At 41.1% G+C, this 24,154-nt stretch overlaps 1 protein-coding gene across 1 annotated transcript in view; it reads right to left on the bottom strand.

The window, feature by feature from the left end:
* PIWIL4 (piwi-like RNA-mediated gene silencing 4) overlaps positions 1–23,102 on the bottom strand; it is a 43,295-nt gene extending 20,193 nt beyond the window's left edge. The window contains exons 1-11 of the mRNA XM_012660046.1: positions 23,016–23,102; positions 21,448–21,532; positions 19,680–19,805; positions 17,298–17,512; positions 14,755–14,876; positions 13,076–13,156; positions 11,326–11,523; positions 9,362–9,473; positions 4,788–4,911; positions 3,615–3,732; positions 1,386–1,497 (exon numbers count right to left, since the gene is read on the bottom strand). Of these exons, the coding sequence (XP_012515500.1) occupies positions 1,386–1,497; positions 3,615–3,732; positions 4,788–4,911; positions 9,362–9,473; positions 11,326–11,523; positions 13,076–13,156; positions 14,755–14,876; positions 17,298–17,512; positions 19,680–19,805; positions 21,448–21,532; positions 23,016–23,102 (1,380 nt within the window). The remainder of the gene's footprint in view (positions 1–1,385; positions 1,498–3,614; positions 3,733–4,787; positions 4,912–9,361; positions 9,474–11,325; positions 11,524–13,075; positions 13,157–14,754; positions 14,877–17,297; positions 17,513–19,679; positions 19,806–21,447; positions 21,533–23,015) is intronic.
* Between the last annotated feature and the right edge of the window lie 1,052 nt (positions 23,103–24,154).

Genomic DNA, 24,154 nt, shown 5'->3' with positions numbered 1-24,154 from the left:
TCACTCTGTTGCCCGGGCTACAGTGCCATGGCATCAGCCTAGCTCACAGCAACCTCAAACTCCTGGGCTCAAGAGATCCTCCTGCCTCAGCCTCCCGGGTAGCTGGGACTACAGGCACGCGCCACCGTGCCCAGCTAATTTTTTCTGTTTTTAGTTGTTTTGGCTAATTTCTTTCTATTTATAGTAGAGATGGGGTCTCGCTCTTGCTCAGGTTGGTCTCAAACTCCTGAGCTCAAGCAATCCTCCCGCCTCGGCCTCCCAGAGTGCTAGGATTACAGGCATGAGCCACCGCGCCCGGCCGGGTTCTCATGTTTTGATGCCCTTTGTCCTATGGACACTGGTTTCCACACCAAAAAAATGCAAATAAATAAATAAAAATAAAAAGCTCTGGTAAATACGATTTTACTTATACAGATGAGGAGATGGATCATTTTAAGTATTTTAAGTCCTTCTTCATATGTGGATCTGAAATTGAGCTTCTCTTTATTAACCCCTGACCGAGATCCTAATGGGGTCCTACATTTTAGTACTTTACAAAGTTTTGTTTTGAAAAATATTTTTTCCTCAGCTTCTCCAAAAAGGGTAATTTGAATAGATTATTAAAAAGAAATGATAAAAAAAATCGCCATTCTGCCAACATGACATGTGCATTGTTCAGTTACATTAGTTTAGACGTGTCGGTTTATAATACCATATAAAGGCAAGAAGAGGGACTTTAAAAAATAAAATGAAATGTAACTGGTTTTTAAAATGGGCAAAACAGAGGAGAAAAGTAGAAAGATAATGCATAATGGTTGCATAAAATAGGTTCATTTCTTCAGCTGAAGCCCAGAAGTGACAATGATTCACCTCTTCAGGTTACAGAATGCCTCCCTCCCCAAGTACTATGTCTGGGGCTAGGTGCTACGTGAGCTGCTTCATTTTTATGCCAATTGAGCAGAATTACTTTGAAAAATTAACAGACACAACTGACATGGCAGCTATAAACCAATTCTGGTCTCAGGAAACGTAACCTATTAGAATTAACGTTCACCAGGCTTTTCTCGGGTAACTATGACTTTTTTTTTAATTTTGAATTTGAAATCACATAAGAGTAGTACAATATCCAGTAAAAGGTGGTTATGTTTTAATTGCAATGGTTTGAAATACTGTTTTCTAACTAACATAAATTGTGTCTGCTGGGTGCCGCTAAGTCCACACAATTAAATTCAGATTGAAAAAGAAACCAGAGGTTTTTTAACTAAGTCTTAGGACCAAGTGAGGGCAGGACATGGCCACGAAGAAACCAAATAAATATTGTAAGCCACTAGTCACTCTGGCAAATGATCAAACTTACACACATTCAAGTAAATATTTATAAATGAAAATAAAATCACAGCACTTACTACGTGGTCTTGCATTAATATTTTTTCTGAAGGCACAACTCGGCCAGTCAGAGACATCTGGCTTCCAAAATGCAGTCCCCAGGTCTCTAGCTCGAAACGAGCATCCTTGTTTCTGTTGATGGAGTTGTTTTAAATCATTAGAGTGCTCATTTCCTAAAGAATTTTAATCATCAGAGAGATAACTATAACTTGCTGAATTATTTAGGGGCTGATGTTCTGTGTCTTTAGGATTCCTCACTTCTATTTCTACTCACCATTTCCTTCCCCTGCTCAAAAGAATTATGGGACAATTGTGCCCATTTGGGATGTGCAGGGGAAAGGCTTCCGGTGGGGGCACATCGGCTAGAAAAATGAGCCTTCAAGCCAGACAGACCTTGGTTAAACTCCCAGCTCTAACATTTAATAATATGTGACCTTGAACAAACTATTAAATCTTTTTAATGCCTTGGTTTCCTTACTGGAAAAATGTAGGGATAATAAAAGTAGCTACTTCATAGGGTTGATGTAAGGATTAAATATGACAATGCACACAAAGTGCTTACCACAGTGTCCAGCACAGGCTACGTGCTAAAAACATGTGAGATATGATCATTCTTGATAACAAACTTGCTAATAAGGAGATATTTTGGAACTGCTGGATACGGAGATATTTTCTGGGAATATCTGAATTTGTTGGCTTGAGAGTGGATGGAGGATGATAAAGGAAGGGCACATAAGGAATTAAACTCCAGAAGACTCATAGGATACACATAGAAAAAAAGAAAGAAAAAGAAAAGCTCCACCTCATTCTTTAGGGGATCTCAAACTCAAACCTCTTTACCACTGTGTCTCTGCAACAGTTCACTGTTCCCATCTATTAAGGTTATGTCTTGTCTGGTCACTAAATCCTTTGAATTAGCTATTGTGCTTCAGATACTGTCAGCCCAAGATGAGATAGGTGAGGCCATCACCGGTCACGGAACGGGGTGAGGTCAGTGGCAATACTGAAAGGTAGCAGGTAGGTGCATGAGGAAGACTAATCCATACCCCTGTATGAGGGAAATGAACAAGGAAACTCTTCTCAAGTAAGGATAAGTCTGGGCGTGGTCCAGAATAAACCACAGAAAGTGTATCCATGAAGAAGCCACTAGAGTGATAATAGAGATGCACCTTCATCATATGGAAACGTTTGAGAAAAACCTTTGAGCGAAAAATGCAAGTTACAAAACATGTACGGTACTATGCCATTTTCCTAAAAGGAACAGTATTATATGCATTTGCAAATGTCTGAAAGAATATACACCATTCATTCCATTGTAATTCTTTCATTTATCAAGTATTTACTGACACACGCACTCTCTCTCTCTCTTTCTTTTTGCTTATGCAAATTTCCAAATTCCTCCCATGAGCTCATAGTACTTAAAAAAATAAGTTTTAAAGAAAAATGACCATTCTACAATATAATTCAAGAGAAATATAAAATAAGCCACATAAGTAATTTTAAATTTTCTTGTAGCTGCCTTTAAAAAAGTAAAAAGTAATAAGTGAAGTTATTTTAAAATATATATATTATTTAAGCCAATAAACCTAAAAAATTATCATTTCAAGATGTGTCATCAGACACATTTTGAGTGCCCAGCAGCCATGTGGGGCTGTACTAGACAGTGTGGGTTTAGGAGGTCACAAGGGAGAAACTCAATTTTCCCATCACAGGTTACAGCAAACTGTCATAAACATGGGCAGGAACATAGTCCGAGAATCAGATGACTAAACCAAAGGGCACAAGGTTTCTCAAGTTTAAAGAATACATAGTGGGGTTTCCCCACGTTCAGTCTGCGGAGGCCACTATATCAAGATCTGAACATTCTTGATCCTGAATATTGGGGGCCTGCTGTTTGTTTGTTCATTTGTTTGGAGGTTTTTATTGTTCTTTTTAGATTATAACCCTTTTCTTCATTCAAAATTGTATCCAGACCTCAATTTATGAAACAGATGAAAGCAGGGCTGTCTAGGTGAAGGGAGGTGGTATTCCTACCAACATGGCCCCTCGACACTTCCCCTCAACCCGATACTCTTCATGCATCTAAGATGAAGCTCGGGGCTCTGGACAGCACAATTCAAAAGCTCTTTGCTCTGAATCAGTAAGAATGAGACATTTCCATCAAGGAATGAAATGTCATATAGATTATCCAATTCTACAAGCTCGGCCATGGGAAGGGTGCAGGCGGTCTCAGCATGGTGATCCAGTACCTCTGGATGTCGTCAACAAGCCTGGCCAGACGCTGCTGCCGGCCCAAGGGACCGAGGCGTGTCTCTTCAGCCACAGCCTTCATCAGCTGAAAATCAGAGGTTGCCTGGTCAGTCAGCCCTACGAAATTCCAAAAGAAGACAAAGTGAAAAAATGGACATATGCAACCCCAGCTCATCTCAGGTACAGTTTAAACGTTTCCACTTGAACTGAATCAGATTTGCCACATCTGAATAGCACTGTCCAGTAGAAATTAAAACCACAGATGGCATTTTAAATTTTCTAATAGCTGCATCAAGAAAAGCCAAAAAGAAACAGATGAAATTATTTTAAGTGGTATATATTATTTAACCCAATATATCTAACATATTATCATTTCAACATGTAATCAACCTAAAAAAATTGATGAGATAGTTTCCTTTTTTTTTCATACTAAGCCTTTGAAATCTGGTCTGTTTTCTATGCTCACAACACATTTCCTCCCAGCCTTTCAGTCGAGCTGGTCACATTTCAAGTGTTCGACACACTCACGTGGCTAGTGGCTGCCATATTCAGCTGTGCATACCTCCAATATCTAAATACTACTAAGAACGATCACCCCTTCCTTCAAGGATTTTATCCTTATTAATTTTTCTAATTGCAAAATAAGCAGATACACATCATACCTGATTCAAGCAGTATAAAAATGTAAAAAATAGAAAGTCCTCCCTTCCTAGACCCACCATGTTAGTCAAATGAACATTATTAAAACTGCTCAAGCCAGTTATTCACATTCTACCGTATGGTGAGGATTACCTTCTGGGAGCTCACGCAAAAAGAAAATAAGGATCATGCCGGCACCACTCTAACAACATAACCAAAGAAAATCAAAGTCATATCACTTCCTGTATTAGTGAAGTTCAAATAATGGCAAAGAGCAGCTCACTATTAAGAAACTATCGAGGGCCTATTTTACATCAAAGTAACAAAAGGAATGTACGAGATAAAGAAACAGATTCCAAAGGGCACTGTATTCCCCCAACTTGTCTCTACTACTGAATAATTACTTAAAAGGCTCATCCTCCATGGGTTAAATTAATGCTCCAGCCTTCATCTAACTCAGGGAGCTTCTGCCCGCTGCCTCGTATGCACAGCCTGTGCCCAGGAGCCTGACGATTACGACACGCAAACATTACCTGTTAGAAAGCAGAGCTCTGGTACGAGGTGCACAAGCTGAGCCTCAGTGTTGTTATTTCTCTTGCTCTTCAACAGACTAACAAGCATTGGCTGATTTAGGTCAGATAAAGTAATATCATATTGCTATAAAATGCAAGATTAATGAGGGAAAAGTTAATGCAGAAATACTGCAAGATGAGCATCTTTGCTTATAAGCAACAAGGTAATCCCAAAATGAATATATAAGCACATCTTTTCAGTGGAGAAAAAAAAAATCCATGGTTTCATTTCTACTTTCTTCCCAGTACCTATCTTTTATATGAGAGCCAGTTTAATTGTTTTAATTATTTTATTTCATAATGCAACACCATCTAAAAAAAAATCATTTCCCTGCTCTCTCTAGGTTTCAGCCAGATTCAGAATAGTCTCCAGCTGGTTCCATGCAAAGTTCACTGACCCCACTGGGGCTGACTCAAAGCCAGCATTTCCACTCCCGATAACGGAGGCAGACTGCCCATGCTTAACTCGCTGGTCTAAACACCTGTGTTCATTTTGAAAATGTCTATATGCAAGTTGGAGGCAAGGATTTTATTGAGTCAACCTCAGATTTCCCAAAACAGCATGACTGTCCTTAACTTCCAGGATAGTAGGATGTCATAGGGAAGCAGCTCTGAAGTCTGACAAATGTGAATTTGGTCCCCAGCTCTTGCACTTGCTTGGCCTGTGACACTAGAGAAGTTACTTCCTTTTCTCATCTATGAAACAAGGAAAATGGTAGCTCACAGATACACTGTGTAAACCACTAGCCCGGTGTCGAGTTTATAATGAGTCCTTGGCAGTTGTTAGTTCATACCCTGGTCCCTTTCCCTTCCTAGACTCAAATTCCAACGTTCTCTCCTTTCCAAAAGTTCGCTTACCTTCCAACAGCAAAGGTTACAATTAACACTCATTTCCAGTATAATTTACTCAACACAAACTACAGAACAACTGGGCATTATCATTTATAAAAAGGCCTGGGCACTATGTGATGCTAACATCAATAATTATTAATATAACTAAGGCAGTAAGATGTGAGCATGTTTTATTTCAAAGGACTTTTAGTCATTCAAATAAAAAACATTTCAGGAATCTCATTTTAGAGTGGCGAGTGCAACTCATGCTACGGTTAAAAAGCTTCTATCAAAAGAGAGCTTTCACACATGACTTCATTAATTCAGTACATGGTGTGCTTACTGCATTCCAGGAAGTGCAGCGGACATGAGGATAGAAGAGGCACAGTCCCTGCCTCTACACATAAATACATTAATTACAAAGGGAGGCAGATGAGAAGCACAAACAATGATATGCTAAGGACTTATATTTTTCTCCACTTAATCTTAACAACAAACCTATGACATAGATACTATTATCATCCCCTTCATAGATGAAGAAACACTGCGAGAAATTAAACAACTTTCCCAAGGCCCCATAACCAGAAATTAGCTGGCCCAGGATTTACCTCTTCAGACTCTGCTTGTTACACAATTTAGTACTGGATCCCTGGGCTGGCAAGGTGGAGAGGACAAGAAGGGAGTGGTAGCGAAACAGTTTATGGCTGGTAAATCAGGGAAGGCTTCACGGAGACAGAGGCCAAGAGAAAACCTTACAGAACAGGTGGGAGTACAGAGAGTCTCAGTTAATAGCACAAGCAAAACTGGGGCTTGCTCCAGGATGAGAGTGTTCTATTTAGCTGGAGCATGGCCAACAGCTCTACCCACTAAGCTGCTGTCATAAGGTGATTTTGACCCTCTCCCTTGCCCCATTCTTCTTAGCATTTAAAAATATGTTTAATGATAAGCTAAAATAGAGAAATATAAAGGTCAAAAGTAAGATGTCTTCCACTTTGAAGACTGATGACATAATAATTCAGTCTTCCTTTCATGGAGCAAAGAGGAGGACATATTAGACATTGACACAATTTTCTTTCTTTTTCTCCCTAATGACAATATACATACAGTGAACCACAACTCAGTACAAAAAAGTGAGTGAGATTTTTATCATGATTCCCTTTTCAGAATGTCACAGGTCCTAAAATACATCTGTTCAAATAAGAACAAATTTAATCATACAGGAAAGAAACTCAAATGTTTAACACACTGTGGGTTTAATAAATAAACACAGAGCATATTTTACGCACAAGATGCTTCACTAGGTACTATGCATCAAAGATTAGCCAAATGCCATCCTTGTTCTACAAGGAACATGTGTTCTAGAAGCAATGTGATCCATGGCAAAGGTGCTTGGAGAAGAGAACAGGTAGCTCTTCCATGCGTATGACAGAAAGCAAAGTCAGAGAAGACGTCACACGTGACCTTGAAGCTAGGATTTGACCTAGCGGTGAAGGAGAGAGGCACAGTGTGGCTTTATGCAGATGTCCGGTGAACACGTGCAAATGCTGAGGAGTGTGCAGTGGCTACTGAGTGCACGAGGGGTGGGGGAGGCCGGGGGGGAAGATGCCGAGGGAGATGAGGCTGAAAGGGGGATGGGGTCAAATTGTGCGATGCTAGAGCGGAAGAAGGGGAGAATAGAAAGGAGGGGAAGGGTCTTCACTATTCGCCCAGTGCTCACAATATGCCGGCACCTGAGAAACGCTTTGCGGGCACAATCATCTTGTCCAGTGTTCACACTGCACCATGAAAGCAGAGAGAGAACTCCCCTTTACAGATGACCCTCCATGTTTAGTGATTTACCCAAGGTTATTCCAGAGCTTATGCTCTTAGCCACATTTCTGGGCAGCACTTCAGAAAGATCTTTCTAGGGGCCGTGAGGATGACGGATCACAGTGAGGAGAGAGCTGGGCAAGGTGACCACAAAGGGTGACAGCAGTACCTGCCCCACAGGGTATCCATGAGAGGTCCTGTAGTCATGCAGTGGGGACAGGCTGAGGAGGAGGGATGGGTTCCAGAGAGAATTCTAGGACAAATAATACAGAACTTGTCTTGGTGACGAGTGAGGAAGAGGAAGAAAGCGAAATGATTCCTAACTGAGCTGCAACACTCCCAAGGAGAAATAGACATGGGAAAGACAATGAACTCAATTTGAACTATGTTAGTTTGAGATGCCTGCGGGATACGCACGCAAATATGTTCTGAAAATGGAGATGGATATATCATTTGGGAATGAGGGCAATGCAAAAACACTCTACGTGAGCCATCTCAAAATACAAAGAAAAGGTTTTATGCGAGGGAACCATTCCTTAACGGTTCCTTTTGGGGGGAAGTAAAAAGGAAAACATCAAAGGAGACTGAGCTAGAACAACCTGAAACTGAGCAGAGAACCACAGGGGTGTGTCCCAGGAGTCAAGGAAGGGAGAGGTCAATTCCTTCAGGTGGGAGGGTCACAGTCTCAAACGCCACTGAATGCCCCTTAGGATAAGAACAGTAACTTAATCTCAGTTCAAAATTTAACTGAAAATATAAAACTCAAATGATTTCTGTATAGTAAAATGAACTATAAAGGTAACTTGTGTGTGATTCTGAATACATACATAAAATGGTTTTACTCCTCCAAAAAGAAAAAAAAAAGAACAGTAACTGAATTTGACCTTTATAGAGCTATTTCTATAGCAGCAGAACCAGGTGCCAGACCTACTGAGGTTTCAGGAAAGAAGAACTGAAAAATGTGCTTGAAGCTAGCGTGGGTGACTTTCTAAAAATCAAGGAAGGGTTTTTGGTTTTTGTCTGTTGCTTTTTAAAACATCCATGAGATTTGGGGACCTGAATATGACTATACACTAAAGAGAAGGCACCTCTGAAAGGCACTGAGCATGAAAGTGGGGGCAGGTATAACTGTGATAAATGTGAACAGAGCTTCCACAGGCAGCAGGAGATTCCACCCATAAACGCTTCTGGAGTATCTGCTCTGTGCAAAGCACTGTGCTAGACCTGGGTGTCCAGAAATGAAGAGCTCAAGGTAAGCCCCCGAGAGCCCAAGGTCCGGGAGGGGGGTCAGACCATTCGTGTGGTGCCTGTGATGACCTGATGCATCTAAGTGCAGGGAGGGGTGCCTGCGAGGAGCGCCGTGGGGCTCCCTTGAGAGCTGATGGGCGGGGGGAGCTGAGCGTGGAAGGGAGTTCAGTGTTTGTCTGGCTGGGAAAGGGTATGCAGGAAGAGGAAGCAATGTGTGTGAAAATGCACAGGGGAGAAACTGAGTCACAGAACCCCAAAAGGCAAGTCCAGCCAAGCACAGGGAGAGAAGAGGGGAGTGGCAAGAGATAAGGCTGGAGAAGCAGGGTGTGGACACATCATAAAGGGTCATAGTGACTCTGCTAAGGAGGTTATATGTGGATCCTAAGGAGGTAGGAGACATGGAAATGCTTTAACCTTGGAAGTGACATGATCAGATATGCTTTTAAGGGAGAAGACTGAGATTACAGGAGGAAGGAGACAGGATGAGGGTCACCAGGAGACAGGGGTGGTGGGGACACAGGAGAAGGGACAGTGCAAGAATCAAGTAGGAGGCAGACTCGGCCTGACCACCCGGGCACTTGTCGGATTTGGAGGAGAACAAGAGCTAAGAGGAAAGGAGCTGAGGATGAAGGAAGAAAACATCCTACCTGCTTGTAGTAATCCATGTAGGTGATCTCAGTGCCATCCCGCTTCTGAAAGGTGTGCGTGGGCCTCACGGACCAGTCAATGTCATCAATGCGATAGGTTTTGTTATTGTATCTGGTAAATGCAAGCAGTCTCTTAAAAAAAAAACTTTCCTAATCATCTAAGATGAGCAGGTATTATACTTAACCACACTTTTAATTCAAAGGATAAGATAGGCCGGGCGCGGGGATGGCTCACGCCTGTAATCCTAGCTCTCTGGGAGGCCGAGGAGGGCGGATTGTTTGAGCTCAGGAGTTCGAAACCAGCCTGAGCAAGAGCGAGACCCCGTCTCCACTAAAAATACAAAGAAATTAATCAGACAACTAAAAATACATAGAAAAAATTAGCCGGGCATGGTGGCACATGCCTGTAGTCCCAGCTACTCGGGAGGCTGAGGCAGAAGGATCACTTGAGCCCAGGAGTTTGAGGTTGCTGTGAGCTAGGATGACGCCGCGGCACTCTAGCCCGGGCAACACAGTGAGATTCTGTCTCAAAAACAAACAAACAAACAAAAAAAAACAAAGGATAAGATAGACTCCAGAATGTCAAAAATTGCAAAAGATTGTAAGACAAGAATATTCTTTTTTTTTTTTTGTAATGATCAGCTCTTATCAGAGTATGACTTAATTCTTCAGTATATAGGAGGATCTCTGTCAGTATTCCAACAAAACCTATGGGAAAGTCATTAGCCCACAGTTTATTTTTGTCACTGATAGACACTCTAACTTCAGGTAAATCATTCTTAAATGAGCAAAGGCCAAAGCATTGCTCAAAACTTTCCCATCAGTTTCTCATGTCATTGAGAGTTCCTGAGCCCCCAGGTGGTCTTTCTGAGAAAAAGCACCAAAAGGGGCTAATCAACCACACCTGCTTAACCTCCCAGCTAGGGCTGGCCCTCGGCAAAACTACAAAACAAGTCAGCTAAGATTATTCTAAGCTCCATCCTCCTCCAGCACTGTGTGGCCTGGAATGTCCTTATAGGCTGCCCAGCTTTGGGAAAGAAACCTCCATGCAGGCTTCTCCAGAGCTCTTGGCCCTTGCAAGGAGACTTTGAAATATGACAAGCTAATCCATCAAGATCATGACAGGAGCATAAGAGGGTGGCCTTCTCATTCCAGGTAGTGCGAATTCAGCCAGTCCCACCTCTCTGCTATATAACCCAGAAAAATTACTTTAAGTGGAACTTCTAAGCCAGATCAGAATGCTAACATGTCCCCTCAAAGAAGTAGTCTTGGATTAGCAGTAGTATAGGGTGGGCATCTTCGTACTCAGAAGTCATCTAATCTGCCCGTGTTTAATCTGGTCAAATTTGTGCATTGAGGGCAAATTTTATACAGACAATCCTAGAGGTCTGCAAAGAAGTAAAAACGGTCTCAGACTAAAAAACCTCAGACTCTTACAGAGGAGGTGAGACAAGGACCTAACATTCTGCCCCGTGAGATAATAACATGAAATAAAGTGACCATACAGAGGTGGCTATAAGCAAAGAGTTATGGGAGCAGCCCAAGGAGGTAAGTGAATAATTCCAACTGGGTGGGCAAGTGGAGGCTTTGTAAAGGGGTGACATTAGAGCTGAGCTTTGTGGAAGTCAAAATTAAAAGGCAGAATTGGGGGTGGGGAATCCAGGCAACTGAACTGAACTGAACCGAACTGAACTGAAGCAGAAAAGTGCAGGCTGTTTGTGGGCGGACTAGAGAGTGGGGTGGTGGCGAGGAGGACACCCCAAGAGAGATTCCGGGACCGCAGCAGCTGGTGGACTGTCCAGAATGCCACCCAAGCATGTCTGGGCTCCAGACAACTGAGAACAGCCAGGCCTTCTAAACAGATGAATAAACGGATCAGGCCAATGCTCCAACCTATCCCTGTCCCCAAATACCATAAATAATTGATTGTCTGGAGAAAAGTTTATTCAGATGCAGGCTTTTACCTTGTGAGGACAGTGAGCCCTATCAGCTGTTTCTCACACGTCTCGCTGAAGCAGGACAGGCCAGTTTTGTAGCAGAGAGCAGTCATGAATTCTAGAACCGTCTCATTCCGGAGGACTTTATAACTCACGTCAGCACTGAACAGGAGCCTGCTTTCAAACTGGGATACAGAAATGGCAAACCCAGGCCAAAGGGATAATCTTTAAAAACAAAAAAAATAATTAAAAACAAACAAATGAATATTTTAAATATTATAGCAAAAAAATAAAGATTTTAAATGGTGATTTTTCATTCTAATTCTCTAGATCTTATAATTTTTTTCTTTAGTCTGATTTCTTCCAGTTGCTGACTAAAAACTTTATTTTCAGCTGCAGTGTCTTTAAACATTCATTTAGGATAAAATACATTACTATAAAGCAGTTTCTCAACCTTAGCACTACTAACCTTTTGGACCAGACTACATAATTCTTTGTCAGGGGCTGTTCTGTGCATTGTAGATGTTTAGCAGCATCCCTGGCTTCTACCCACTAGGTGCCAGTAGCAGCCCCCACTGTGACAACCAAAAATGTCTCCAGACAATAGCAAATGTCGGGGGAGGGGGGCAAAAATGCCCCTGGTTGGAAAAAACAGCTGTAGGAATAATACATGCATGGAGTGATCTGTCCCAGCACAAAAACATCTAGGTTCAAAAAAGCACCCAGACTCAAAAGGTGGGGTCAGTGAACAGACTTAATAATGAGATTAAAAAATACAGAAGTGACACCATGAACAGATATACAAGAGGAACTGAAGCATAGGCAACAGTTCCTTCCCACACAGACTGAAAAGTCTCGAATAAGAAGTTAACAGTAATGGCATGAAAGAATAGGCAAATATTATTTTAGAAATCACTCCAGTTTGTCTTTTGTGTACCTAATTCACTGTGACACTAAGACAGCCTTCAGGACAAGCATTTGCATTGAGCATCCACTGCAGCTCAGCACAAGCCCAGACTATGAGAATTTCTAATCCAGATGGAGAAATAAGTGGCAGGGACAAATAATAGGATGCTTTAGAGAGACCACTCTGGCACTTTGAATGAACATATGGAAAACCCATCATTTTCCTCCACCTGGCAGAAAGCCAAACACCCCACCTCCACTTTCCATCTTTTATGCACTTCTCCCTTTATGTATCTGTCCTTGGGCTACCAGTTGCTTCTCCATCTTTAACTTGACTACAGTATTTTAAGAGTTAAGTAACAACCAGTTCAACATATGGTTGACCACTTTGTCTGCAGCGTCCAATTCCCAGTTTAGGGTGGAAATTCTGCAAGTGCTCGTAACAGTTCTGTCCCTCACTAGGGTAGTCTGTTGGCTTCTCTGTCTGACCTCTGTTTACCCAGTGATTTCATGTCAACCCCCCTGCCTCTGCTAACTTCCTTTCAACAAGAAAATGGATCCTCAACTATGTGTTACAACATAATACAGCCTATTCTGCTTTCATTATTACTTGTTATACACAGAGAATTCAGTTTCTCAATCCCTTCTAGGACTTATGATAATGATCTAGCACACTAATACAAGAAGGCAGGCTGCTAGCTTCACATTCACATTCACTGTTCTATAAAAAAGATACTTGAAAATTAAAAAAATCCATTACATTTCATAACACAGAGTCTCACAGGAGGCATAATGGTATAATACTGCATTGCAAATTATGTTGCACATGTCATAACAATTTCAGAGTAACAGAAAATAGAAATAAACCTACTTGTGCTGGGGAATTTCCACTGGCTCTGAGGGATTATAGAAGTTCCGTCCAATTTGGTACATGGACAACTTTTTTAAGATCCTGCAAGGATATTTTTTGAATTTTTGGTAAATATCAGTCAACAACTGTGTAATTCTAAGTTCCTACCCTTGCTGAACATAATGATAAGACAATATAGAAAGTACAGAATGCTCATTCTCATAGCACTGGAAGGTTTAGGTACTAAATATACTTATGAGTGTATACATAAGAACTACTTCTTCATAGTTGAGAATGATACAACTGAAACTATTTCTATCTGTCTGAGCTTAACTGATGATAAATATGTGGTCAATTACCAATGCTGACCGTGGCTGTAATGTTCTGGTGAGCCCCGGATGGGGTGAGACAAGCCAGGTCTGAAGCCTCTTCTGGACTCTTCCCTATTTTGAGACGAGGAGGCTGTTCCCAGAGAAGCTGCTCACGCTCCCCAGTGCTGCCAAGTAACCAAGACTGCCTCTCCAGCAACTGATCTCGGCCACCTTAGGAATCTGAGACGTCACTAATGTGAGGGTGCCCAGTGCAAGGGGGAAACGTGGGGAGTTTTGAGTTGGAAAACACGGTTCCAACTGTGATTCTGGCTACCAAATGTCACTGAGCCTCAGCCTCCTTATCTGTAAAATGGGGATTTGGATAGTACCTGCCTCAGGGTGCTCTAGTGAGGATCAAGTAAGATAAAACACAGTGAAAGAGCTTTGTCGCTAAAGAGCATCTTCCGAATGCCAGCTGGTTTAACAGTCTCCTCTCAGGAGGGCACAGGCGAGACTGGCTTCTGAAGAGCTGTTACGCAGCACTTGAACCAGACATCTGACTGGCATTAGGAAACGGTGCGTCTGTGCGGGGGAAGTTCCTTTATGTGCCCCAGCTACTCAGCAAATCCCCAAACTTCCCCGTCCTCAGCGCCAGCAGCCACTGTTGAGCAAAGGGCTGGCCTCGAAGGTTTTTGACCAGATCGTCCTAATGATGCACACTGGCAGCATGTAAGACAGGGGTTCTCGAGCTTTCGTGTATCCCAAAAATGTGGATTTTCAGACCCCGCCTGTGCAATTCTGCTTACTAATTACTTTCAGAGAGGGGCCAGGGAATCTGCATTCTATGGAATTCTGCTCCACCCCCAAGATGACTTCGGAGCACGTGATCTTTGGACCATTCTGAAGAACACTGAAAGGCCGGGTTACAGCCGCATGCCTGTGGGGAAGGGAAAGGACCAGGGGCGGAGCCAGGGCCGAAAGCAGACGGTGATGGTCTTTTACATCCCAAATCAAGCAGCCAGGAGAAAAACAAATCCTTCGGCTGGCTAAGTCAAACACAGTGAACTTTTTAAAGTCTGGGGGTGAAGGGTGGGAGGGAGCATAGAGAAAGAAGAAAAGGAAAAAGGCACCCTGAGAGTGAGACACGAAAAATATGTCCTTCCTCAACTTGGATGATATCAGACAACAACGGTTTGTGCCACTGAGAGGCTGTGATGGACTGTGTTGCACATTATCATGCAAGTATGTGAAAGTACGTGAAAAACTGCCCTAAAGATGACATGGTTGCTCGCACGTTGCTCACAAAATGGTTGATATTTTAACGGCCAGGCTCTGCGCTGAAAGGTGGTATGGATAGCTCCTATGACATTCACATTTCAAAGGCCTTACTTTCTGAAGATGATGTTGAAGACCTGAATGCACACGGGGGAACTGGACGGCAGCTCGCTTGTCAGAGTGATAGTCATCTTCACAGTCTCGCCTCTTTTAGTTTCACTTGACAGCACCGTGACCTGGGAAAAGAGGTACTCAATACGCACACCACAAACTGTCCCCAAGTGGGCAGAATGTAGACATTATAAAGCCATCACAATTTATATGCATTAACAGAAACAGAACTGCAGGTGTTAGTATATGAGTAATAATCTAATCATTACATTATGTTTGGAGAGTTTTTTCCCTCTGTATCTTGTTAAACCAAAAAAAGCAACACAGCTTTCGCCGTCTGTAAAGCCTGGGAGGTCCTGGCCTGGCCGAAGACGTTGGATCTCATTGTTCTACACCCTTCTTTGCTCCCTGTCCCCAGTTCCTCTCAATAAAGTGGTTTGATTCCCCCCAAAAAAATTTTAAAATAAAAAAAATAAATAAATAAACAACACAATTTTCTACTCTCTAACTTCTTAAGGGAGAACCAAAGCCAGACTCATGGTTCAAAGATTTGATTCAAAGAAAATTCCAGAGCAAGTGGTTCTTGATCTTTTTGGGGGGTAGGAGGGAGATGGGTCCTGAATTACTCTGAGAGTCTGATAAAAGTTACAGACATTCTCCTAAGAAAGTTTTACAGATGTATATACCATAACAGCGTACATAACAGTGTACCCATTTTCACGGGGGTCATGGATACCCAGAAGCCTATTAAAGGGCTACCAGCCTCATCCCAAGTTCATGGATTCCAGAGGAGAGTCTCTCAAAAGTTTATTTATAATGTAGAAGAGCAGAGCAGAGAGGAGGAAAGCAACAGAGTAGTGACAGACAAGAGGAAAAGTAAACGTGGGGAGAGAGAGGAGAAAGTGGTAGAAGTTAGAATAGACAGAAATCTGATTTCATAATTTCTGAAAGGTCTAGAGAAATCACAGGGTTCTTATAACGGAACGATGTTCTAGAAATCTAATGAATGCATAAGTAGGTTTCCATAGCAGCTCCCCAATTAAAAAGCTTCTTGGACCAGACAGGACTTAGTATAAGCTTTTGAAATAAAAGAATGCACAAATCAGTCAATAAATATCAATCAGTGATCAGAGATTTTTCAAAAGGATAAGGAATTAGAAGGAGTCAGTTAATTAACAAGCATTGATGTATTTTGCCCCTACCACGTTTTTAACAGTCTAACTTCCCACCTGCCTCGTTAGACTACATCCCCAGCACCAAAAAGGTGTTTGACACATATTTCACGCTTATTTTAGATGAGAATGAGTAGTATTAACTTACTCCTAGCATCAGTAGAGTAAAATTTCTCCATTCTGTATAGGCACAATTGAAGTAAGCTGGACTGTTCAAGGCTGGTATATAATAATTTTAACATGTCTAAATTTCTAAACTATTGCTACGAATGTATCCACAAAACAAGATGATCTTTAATGATAACAATACACTTAAAATATATCAGTTAAGTATGAGAAGCCAATATTAACATGCTATCCACACCTGGTCACAGGACAAAACAGTGAAGGATTAATAAGGATTTATAGTGAATAAAATTGTTTCTAAAATTACAGATTTTCTAAGCCATTAAATTTAGCCATATGTTATGATTTTAAAGTTCCATATCCAGATGAAATCATCGCTCAAGTAGCTCCTACAAATCTCAGGGGCTCCTGAAAGAATAAAGGCCCCCAGAGTGCTCGGAAAAACATTTCCTGAGGAAATTCACAAAAACGTGCCTAGAGTCTAAAAATTTAACTCTATGCTATTGATATCATACCGTTCAAAATGTTGAATGAGAGGACTACGTTTCCCAAGGAATAGAAGCATAAAGTTTTAATCCAATGCTCTGTTTTAATTTTTCATAAAGAAAGTGGGTTTTTTTCTTATAGTAATTTTAATATTCTTTTAGAACAAAGCATATGATAAAAACATCAATACCAACATCTTTAATATTGAAAATATTGAAGGTGTAAAAACAATGGATAAAGGAATATGAAACATCCAATTGTCATTTCCAATGGTCACATTTAAAAAACACTTTTAAAATGGATATCAAGAACTCATACTTCATATGATGGAGCAAGTCATGAAAGAAATGACAGTTCTTGAATCAGAGATTGATATAAAATCCTTTGGCTACACAGGCACAAGTGTGAAGGAGCAAAAAAAGCAGAATTTAAAGCTTTGAAGCCATAGGCTACATGGTGTTTCTTAAAGTCTTGCTTATTTGAGGAGGAGTTTTTAAAAGATGCTTATTTCAAGGACACTTATGGCTCTTATTTTTAAAATACCAGACCATCAGCTCCTTAATTAAAAAACCAATTGAAGTCTTAATTAGGAAGTCTTGTAGCTCCCAGGCAAGGGAACAGGGAACAGGAAAGGAGTGAGTCAAACACTTGTTCCAACTGTCATGAAAATCAACTAATTTTTTAAATACTAATATATATGTATAAGTATATATACGTATATGTATTCACAAACACACAGTGAAAAAATTAACCATACTCTACCTTTTCTTTTAGCTTTTGTGACAGAAAAAGGATGGCACCATCAAATGCTTTTGCTTTGTTGGAAAGTTCACTGTGACTATAAAGCAAAGCAATTCTCAGCCTTCTAGATGCTAAATCTGGAATATACGTCACGTGGTACTGGTATAGCTGCCAGTCCTGGGGCAAATCTAAACTAAAGAGATTTGTAACCAGTTTCACAGGTATTCCACTAGAACCTGAGAAAGATAAATAACAATTTTTTTACCAAAAAAATTCATACCATATTAATATTAATCATATCATTTAAAAAAAACCTATTGGCATATGTATCGTAGTTGCTGTAAAGCAAAGATTTTTGCTCAGTGACATAAGAGAAACTCTAAAACTTGCAGCCTGATAACGTTGTTGGGACTTAAGACAGGACCATGTGTGAAGCAGGCCTCATACGAACATAAGAGCAGACACTGACATTCTGGTCCTTGGGAGAAGAGATACATCCAAACTCAACCACCCTGAGACTCCTTCCAAAGCGTGCCTTCCAGCTCTCATTCTCTGCAATTCAAATCAGCTAGTTGGAATAATATTTTCAGATTCTGCTCTGAAATTATGCTGCTCTCATATTACAAAGAAACTGTCCAGGCCGGGCGTAGTGGCTCATGCCTGTAATCCTAGCACTCTGGGAGGCCAAGGCAGGAGGATTGCTTGAGCTCAGAAGTTCAAGACCAAACTGAGCAAGAGCAAGACCCCATCTCTACAAAAAATAGAAAAATTAACCAGGCATGGTGGCGAGCCCCTATAGTCCCAGCTCCTCAGGAGGCTGAGGCAGGAGGATCGCTTGAGCCCAGGAGTTGGAGGTTGCAGTGAGCTGTGATGACGCCACTGTGCTCTAGCCGGGGCAACAGAGTGAGACTCTCTCTCTCAAAAAAAAAAAAGAAAGAAAAGAAACCATCCAGTTTTTACCAGGAACACAACCCCGAGCCTCTGGGAAATCCAGATAATCAAAAGTTAATCATACTTCTAAAAATTCTGAAAAAGTTCAATCAGTGGTTAGACCACTATACAATCCCAGAGAAGACCCTCAGAGAGTGAGGAGAGAGCTGGGGAGAGAGGAAGGAATTGCATCTTTCCTGTATGAAAACAAATTGGGCCTCTGGCCTTCTATTTCCCGCAGGCACATGGAGGCCACGTGTGCTTCTGGGAGTTCCAGCCCCCTACAGAAATTTTTATTCACAACTTAAATACTGTCATCTACAGGACAAGATCAGAGATGGCCACAATATGCTCAGATAGTGCTCAGTACTTCTCACTTCTCCTTACAGGGAATCATCCAGTTTTTATCCTACAGAAAGAATGATATCAAATAGGCACTATTTAGCTTTTCTCATGGAGGAAGTGAAAGCATGAGCCCCTGAGGTGGTGAGGAAGAGGAGGTCATCATGTGTGCCGTACTATTTCCTCGGCTTCAACCTGGGGTATACATCTGGTAGGAAAAAGATATCATGTACTATTTTAGTTAAGAAAAAGCTTTCTTTTGTTCTCCCAAATACAGAGGAAACGGCAACATATTTTAGCTGCTCATATAAATGGACAAAAAGAAGTCAGCCTGGAATGTCAGAGCTGGAGAGACCCTTCAAGATCATCTGCATTAGTGTTCTCAAATTGCAGCTGGGCCCCATTCGTGCCGCAGTTATGAAACTAAGTGAGGCCAACCGCATGTTTAATGAAAAGACCAGAATACAACACAAAGGAACAGAGTGCCTGGCATAGAGTAAGGGCAAGCACTGTTTCATGAAACTTTTGCTCTGACCGTGTGTGTGCAGTGTGTGTACGCTGGATAATAATATATCGATTTCTCATTCTGCTGCCTGGTTTTTAAAAAGTTTGAAAGACACTGATTTCCATCAGTGAGTCTTAACTTTTGATAGGGAACCACAAAGTCTTTTGAGAATCCAATGAAAACAAGAGACCTACTTCCCAGAAAATAAATATACCTACAATTGTGTATGCAATTTTAAAGGTGAACCTGGAATCTGGGTAAAGAATTCCCCAAATAGCTCATGTCTTTCTCTTTACAGCTCGAGTACAGAAAGGGTATTATTCTCCACATAGGGTAAAGGTTGGGAAACAGAAGAAGCATCTTTTTAATTCTCACCCTAGGTATAAGGAGAAAATCTTTTCCAAAAGTAACACGTAGTTTTGGGGAAGATGCTATATTTCTATTAATAAAAGAGAAGATTAATGCTAAAAATCAGAAAGTGTCTAACAATGCCTTGAACATAGTGGATGTTCAATAAATATTTGTTAAGTAAATATATGAACTTGTTTATTTTATACCTAGAAATTGAAATTCCTTATGTAAGATTTAGTAACATTAAAAAAGTAGCTAACATGAAGACTGGATACCTGTTTTACAATCTCTCACATGTGCCAATTTCTGTCTGGTACAGATATCCAAATCCATGAAGTTCCGACTGATTGCCACACCTCTTTCAGAGAAGGTACTTCCAACATTACCAGAAGATACACCATCTTTACCTAAACCATGAAGAGAACAGTAATATCTCATATTTAATTCTGGTGATATTGTTTACAACTACTATATCAAAAATGCATGTACAATCAATACTTGGGGTTTTTAATAAAACATGCCCACATCGTGAAAATATTCATGACTCTACAGAAGTCTTTGGCCTAAAAACTGGAAATTGTGAAGGAAGCATGAAATGTTTTGTTAGAAATAGCAGATTTTGAGTTAGCTCTCACTCTTATACTATTATAGACCTTCTCTTCTTGGCTAAGGAGAAAGCCCTATCTCCCTATCTCCCCATGGCGCACTCCACACCTATTGACAGAGGGCAGCTCTCCCTCCATTACCTGTTGTGTAACACTCTGAAAAGTCACAGACTAACTTCTGTCTACACTAACTTCTGCACAGAAAGAGGCTGAATCTTTCACCTTTCCCAATGAAAAAAACAGAAATTTCTCAGAACATTGCCATCAGCTTTTATTCTACATCATTCTCCACAAGAATGAAAGCCAGTGTTTTACCTTGGAGCATATTACTTACTGTTAGCTTCTAGAAAATATGAAATTAAAATTAGTTTCCAAATGAGTACAGAGATGTTGACTTTTTGGCACTTAAGCAGGGCTGGAAAACCCCCAGTGAGGAACAGGAGAGTCAGGCATGAGACGGGTGAAGGGTCCAGACACTCAGAGTCTGGGAGAACTTATGTGCTCACACACTTACTAGAAATCAATCACTTAACCTTATGATCAGAACATGGGAGATGGCTAACAGGTTTCATCAGCGTTACTGGCTAAATTGTGACCCCCCTCCCGAAATTCATATGTTGAAGTCCTAACCCTCAATACCTCAGAATGTGACCTAATTTAGAGAGAAGGTCTTTAAAGAGGTGATTAAGTTGAAGTGAGGGTCATTAAGGTGGTCCCTAATCCAATATGACTGATGCCATAAGAAGAGGAATTAGGACACAGACATGCACAGAGGAAAGATTATGTGAACACAGGGAGAAGACGGCCATCAGAGCCAAGCATAGAGGCCTCAGAAGAACCTGACCCTGCTGACACCTTGTCTCAGACTTTAAGCTTTCAGGATTGCGAGAAAATAAATTTCTCTTATTTAAGCCACTTAGTATGTGCAATATTGATATGGCAGCCAAGTAAACTAATACATTGGGCATGCCAACTTGCACTGCGTGACAGTGGCTACTTGTAGCAGCATGTTGACAAATATCCTGAGACCAAATCTAGCTTTGCAGGGAAGAGAGCTACCATCGAATGTTGATGTCTACCACAGGTGGGAAAGAAGAAGAGAGCATGCATGCCAGGTTTCTACCATCCCTGCAAGGTGATGGCATTGGTATTTACACATTACAAAGATTTTAAAAATATTTTTTCAAAATTCTTCAGTGAACAGAAAGAATCAGAAAAGTGGCTTCCTAATGTCTGTGAATTCCCATTCCTAGCAAGCACTGCCAGGAAATATAGCAGTTGATTCTGTGTTAGAGTCCCAAAGGAACATGACAAATGGGGGATTCTTCCAGAAAAGGAAACTGAGATGCGCAGAAGTGAGCCGGCTGCCGTAAGGCATAGTAGTGTCCCTCCTGTTTTATTCACATTGAACGGAACTAAATGGAACAGACTTGGTTGCACTTACAGTTCAGTGAAATCCTACTTGTTTCCATGAATTCACTGCTAGAGGACGCTTCATTGTCACTAAGAACAACAGATGCAGGCTAAATAGGGCAAAAAAATTTTTTTGTTCAGATTTGAGATGGTAATTCACAAACCAAAAAGTTATCACAAGAACAGTACCGTGTCATTAGATCACCGTGAACTAGAAAAACAAAATGTTAACAAGTAAAACTCTTCAGCAATGAGAAGAAAGTGCCCATTCTGGAAGAAAGGATAAGGACAAGCTATAGTTTTCCCCACTCATCAAACTTTGACATTAGTACTGACTGTAAGCCAGATACAGTGTTAGACCCCGGGGGTGTAAAGAGATGTGATCCTTGTGCTCAGGGAGCTCATCAGAAGGAACATGGCACTGATGCACATGGACCTCATGCTTCCATGGCTCAGGGACATGACAGTAAATTGAGCCCAGACGACCTGGGTCACCAGCTCAGATGATGACTCTCCCTGAATAAACCAAGCCAAAATTAGTTCACAACACAGGCAGAGAGAACCATTAGCATTCTCTTTTCACAATAACTACTTCTCTTCATTCAAGAAGTTACTATATCTTGGCCTGCTAAAAAGTGAGCAGTATCAAGAGAAGACCACTTCATGAGCATTAAGGCACAATGACCACAAACTACTCATTTGAATACTTTTTGGTCTAAGAGAGATTGCTCCAAATTCAAAAATTTCAAAAATATGTAATTGTAACTTCTCTCCAAAGTTGTTTATTTGCAGGTCAAGTCTCTAGTTGCCTAAGTCCAGCAAGGAGCCCTACGCCTAGTGATTGCTCGTTAAACAGTAGTTGACTCTAAACCATATCTGTGTTTGAGACTGCTTATTTTTAAATACTAATTAGAGACAAAAATCGTATTAGATTATATGCCATATGATGGCATGAAGGTACCTCACTTTTTACCAGGCAATTTAAAACTCAATCAAGTAATTAAAACTGGGAAAGTAGAAGACATGACACACTTGCCTGCAATCTTCAGTCCTCTTTAATGGCTAATATACTTACATTAACATCTTACTCAAAGCTGGAGCCCATTCTACTAAGTGAAGTATCCCAAGAATGGAAAAATAAGCACCGCATGTTCTCACCATCAAATTGGTGTTAACTGATCAACATTTAAGTGCACATATAGTAATAACATTCATCGGGTGTGGGGCAGATGGGAGGCGGGAGGAGGGAATGGGTATATTCACACCTAATGGGTGCGATGTGCACTGTCTGGGGGATGGACACGCTTGAAGCTCTGACTCGGGTGGGGCAAGGGCAATATACGCAACCTAAACATTTGCACCCCCATAATATGCTGAAACAAAAAAGAAAAAATAATTTTTTAAAAAAAATCTTAAGATAAAATCCCTAGAAGGAAGAATATGAGACACCTTGGAAAGACTCAAAGATGAGAGACAAGATAATGCACTACACTTTCTAAAACAGAGGGGAGGATATATATGCAGAGGAAGGCACCGTTCAGGCGGGAGAGAGGAAGAAGAGAATGAAACCATGGCTGCTAAGCTTCTACACACCGATGGCGAGACCGGGGTGCGCCCCACTTCCGTGGCACTGGGGCTGCGGGCGATGCCTCGTGCCCTCACACGGGCCCGTCCACTCATGTTCCCCGTGAGCCCAGAGAGGCTGCAAGAGCTGCAAAGTCTCAAGTAGGGTATTTTTTCCTTTGGCTACAGACGGCAAGGCTGTGACGGGGAAGCGGTGGGTGTCCAGCTTCCCCTTTGTGTTCAAGGGCTGGAAACTACGCCCAGGGTCGCGTGGGCGGAGGGGGCGGGGAGCACGTGGTCCGGGCACGTGACTCTTTTCTTCCAACCATTGCCCACCCGCAAATTTGCCATTATCCAACTTTCTGGGTTTTGTCAGTCTTCTGTGTGTCAGGTGGCATCACACTTATTTTTTCAGCTTGTATTTTCTGCTCACTAGTGTGGGCAAGCACTTCTTCATTCGTTCATGTATATTTATACGCACACACACATATACATGATAGTTTTGTAGTTTTCCATTCTGTGAATTGCCTGTTTACATCCATTGCCCATTTTAAAAATTAAGGTTCTTATCTTTTTCTTTGTGATTTGGAAGAAACCGTTTTTTTTTTCCTTAAATATTGCAAATATTCACTTCCAATCTATCACCTGTTACTTTAACTGTGCAGTGCTTTATCTAACCAAAATCCTAAATTTTGATGTCCTCAGTCCAGCAATGTTTTTAATTTTATAGTTTTTACTTTTTGGGTCTTTTTAAAAGAAAATTTTCCCTGCCCTAAATTTTCAAGGACATTATACGACATTTTCTCTTATTTGTTAAGTTTACTGTTCACATTAAATATCTTCTACACTTCAGGAGTTTACACACACAAAATATATATGTATTTATGTATACAGGAGATGGAAAGCCAACTTTATCTCCATATAGTGAGCCATTTTTCCTTAGCGTCATCCGTTAAATAGTATATACTTTTCTAATGGTTTGTGAAGCCACCCCCAGCAAATGATAGGTTCCCATATATACATATATCTCGTCTGTGCCTTCCATTCTATTCTCCTTATATATGTCTTTTCTACAATAAGACTTTACCACCTTTTATTATTATTTCTTTGTATTATTCATAAAATCTGGTGGGATGAGTCTTTACTCTTTTATTTTTTCCCCATTGATA

Source organism: Propithecus coquereli, unplaced genomic scaffold (genome assembly GCF_000956105.1).
Source record: "Propithecus coquereli isolate 6110/MARCELLA unplaced genomic scaffold, Pcoq_1.0 Scaffold65, whole genome shotgun sequence".
Taxonomy (NCBI): Eukaryota; Metazoa; Chordata; class Mammalia; order Primates; family Indriidae; genus Propithecus; species Propithecus coquereli.
The sequence above is the reverse complement of the archived record's forward strand: the minus strand, read 5'-3'. Positions and strand labels throughout refer to the sequence as shown.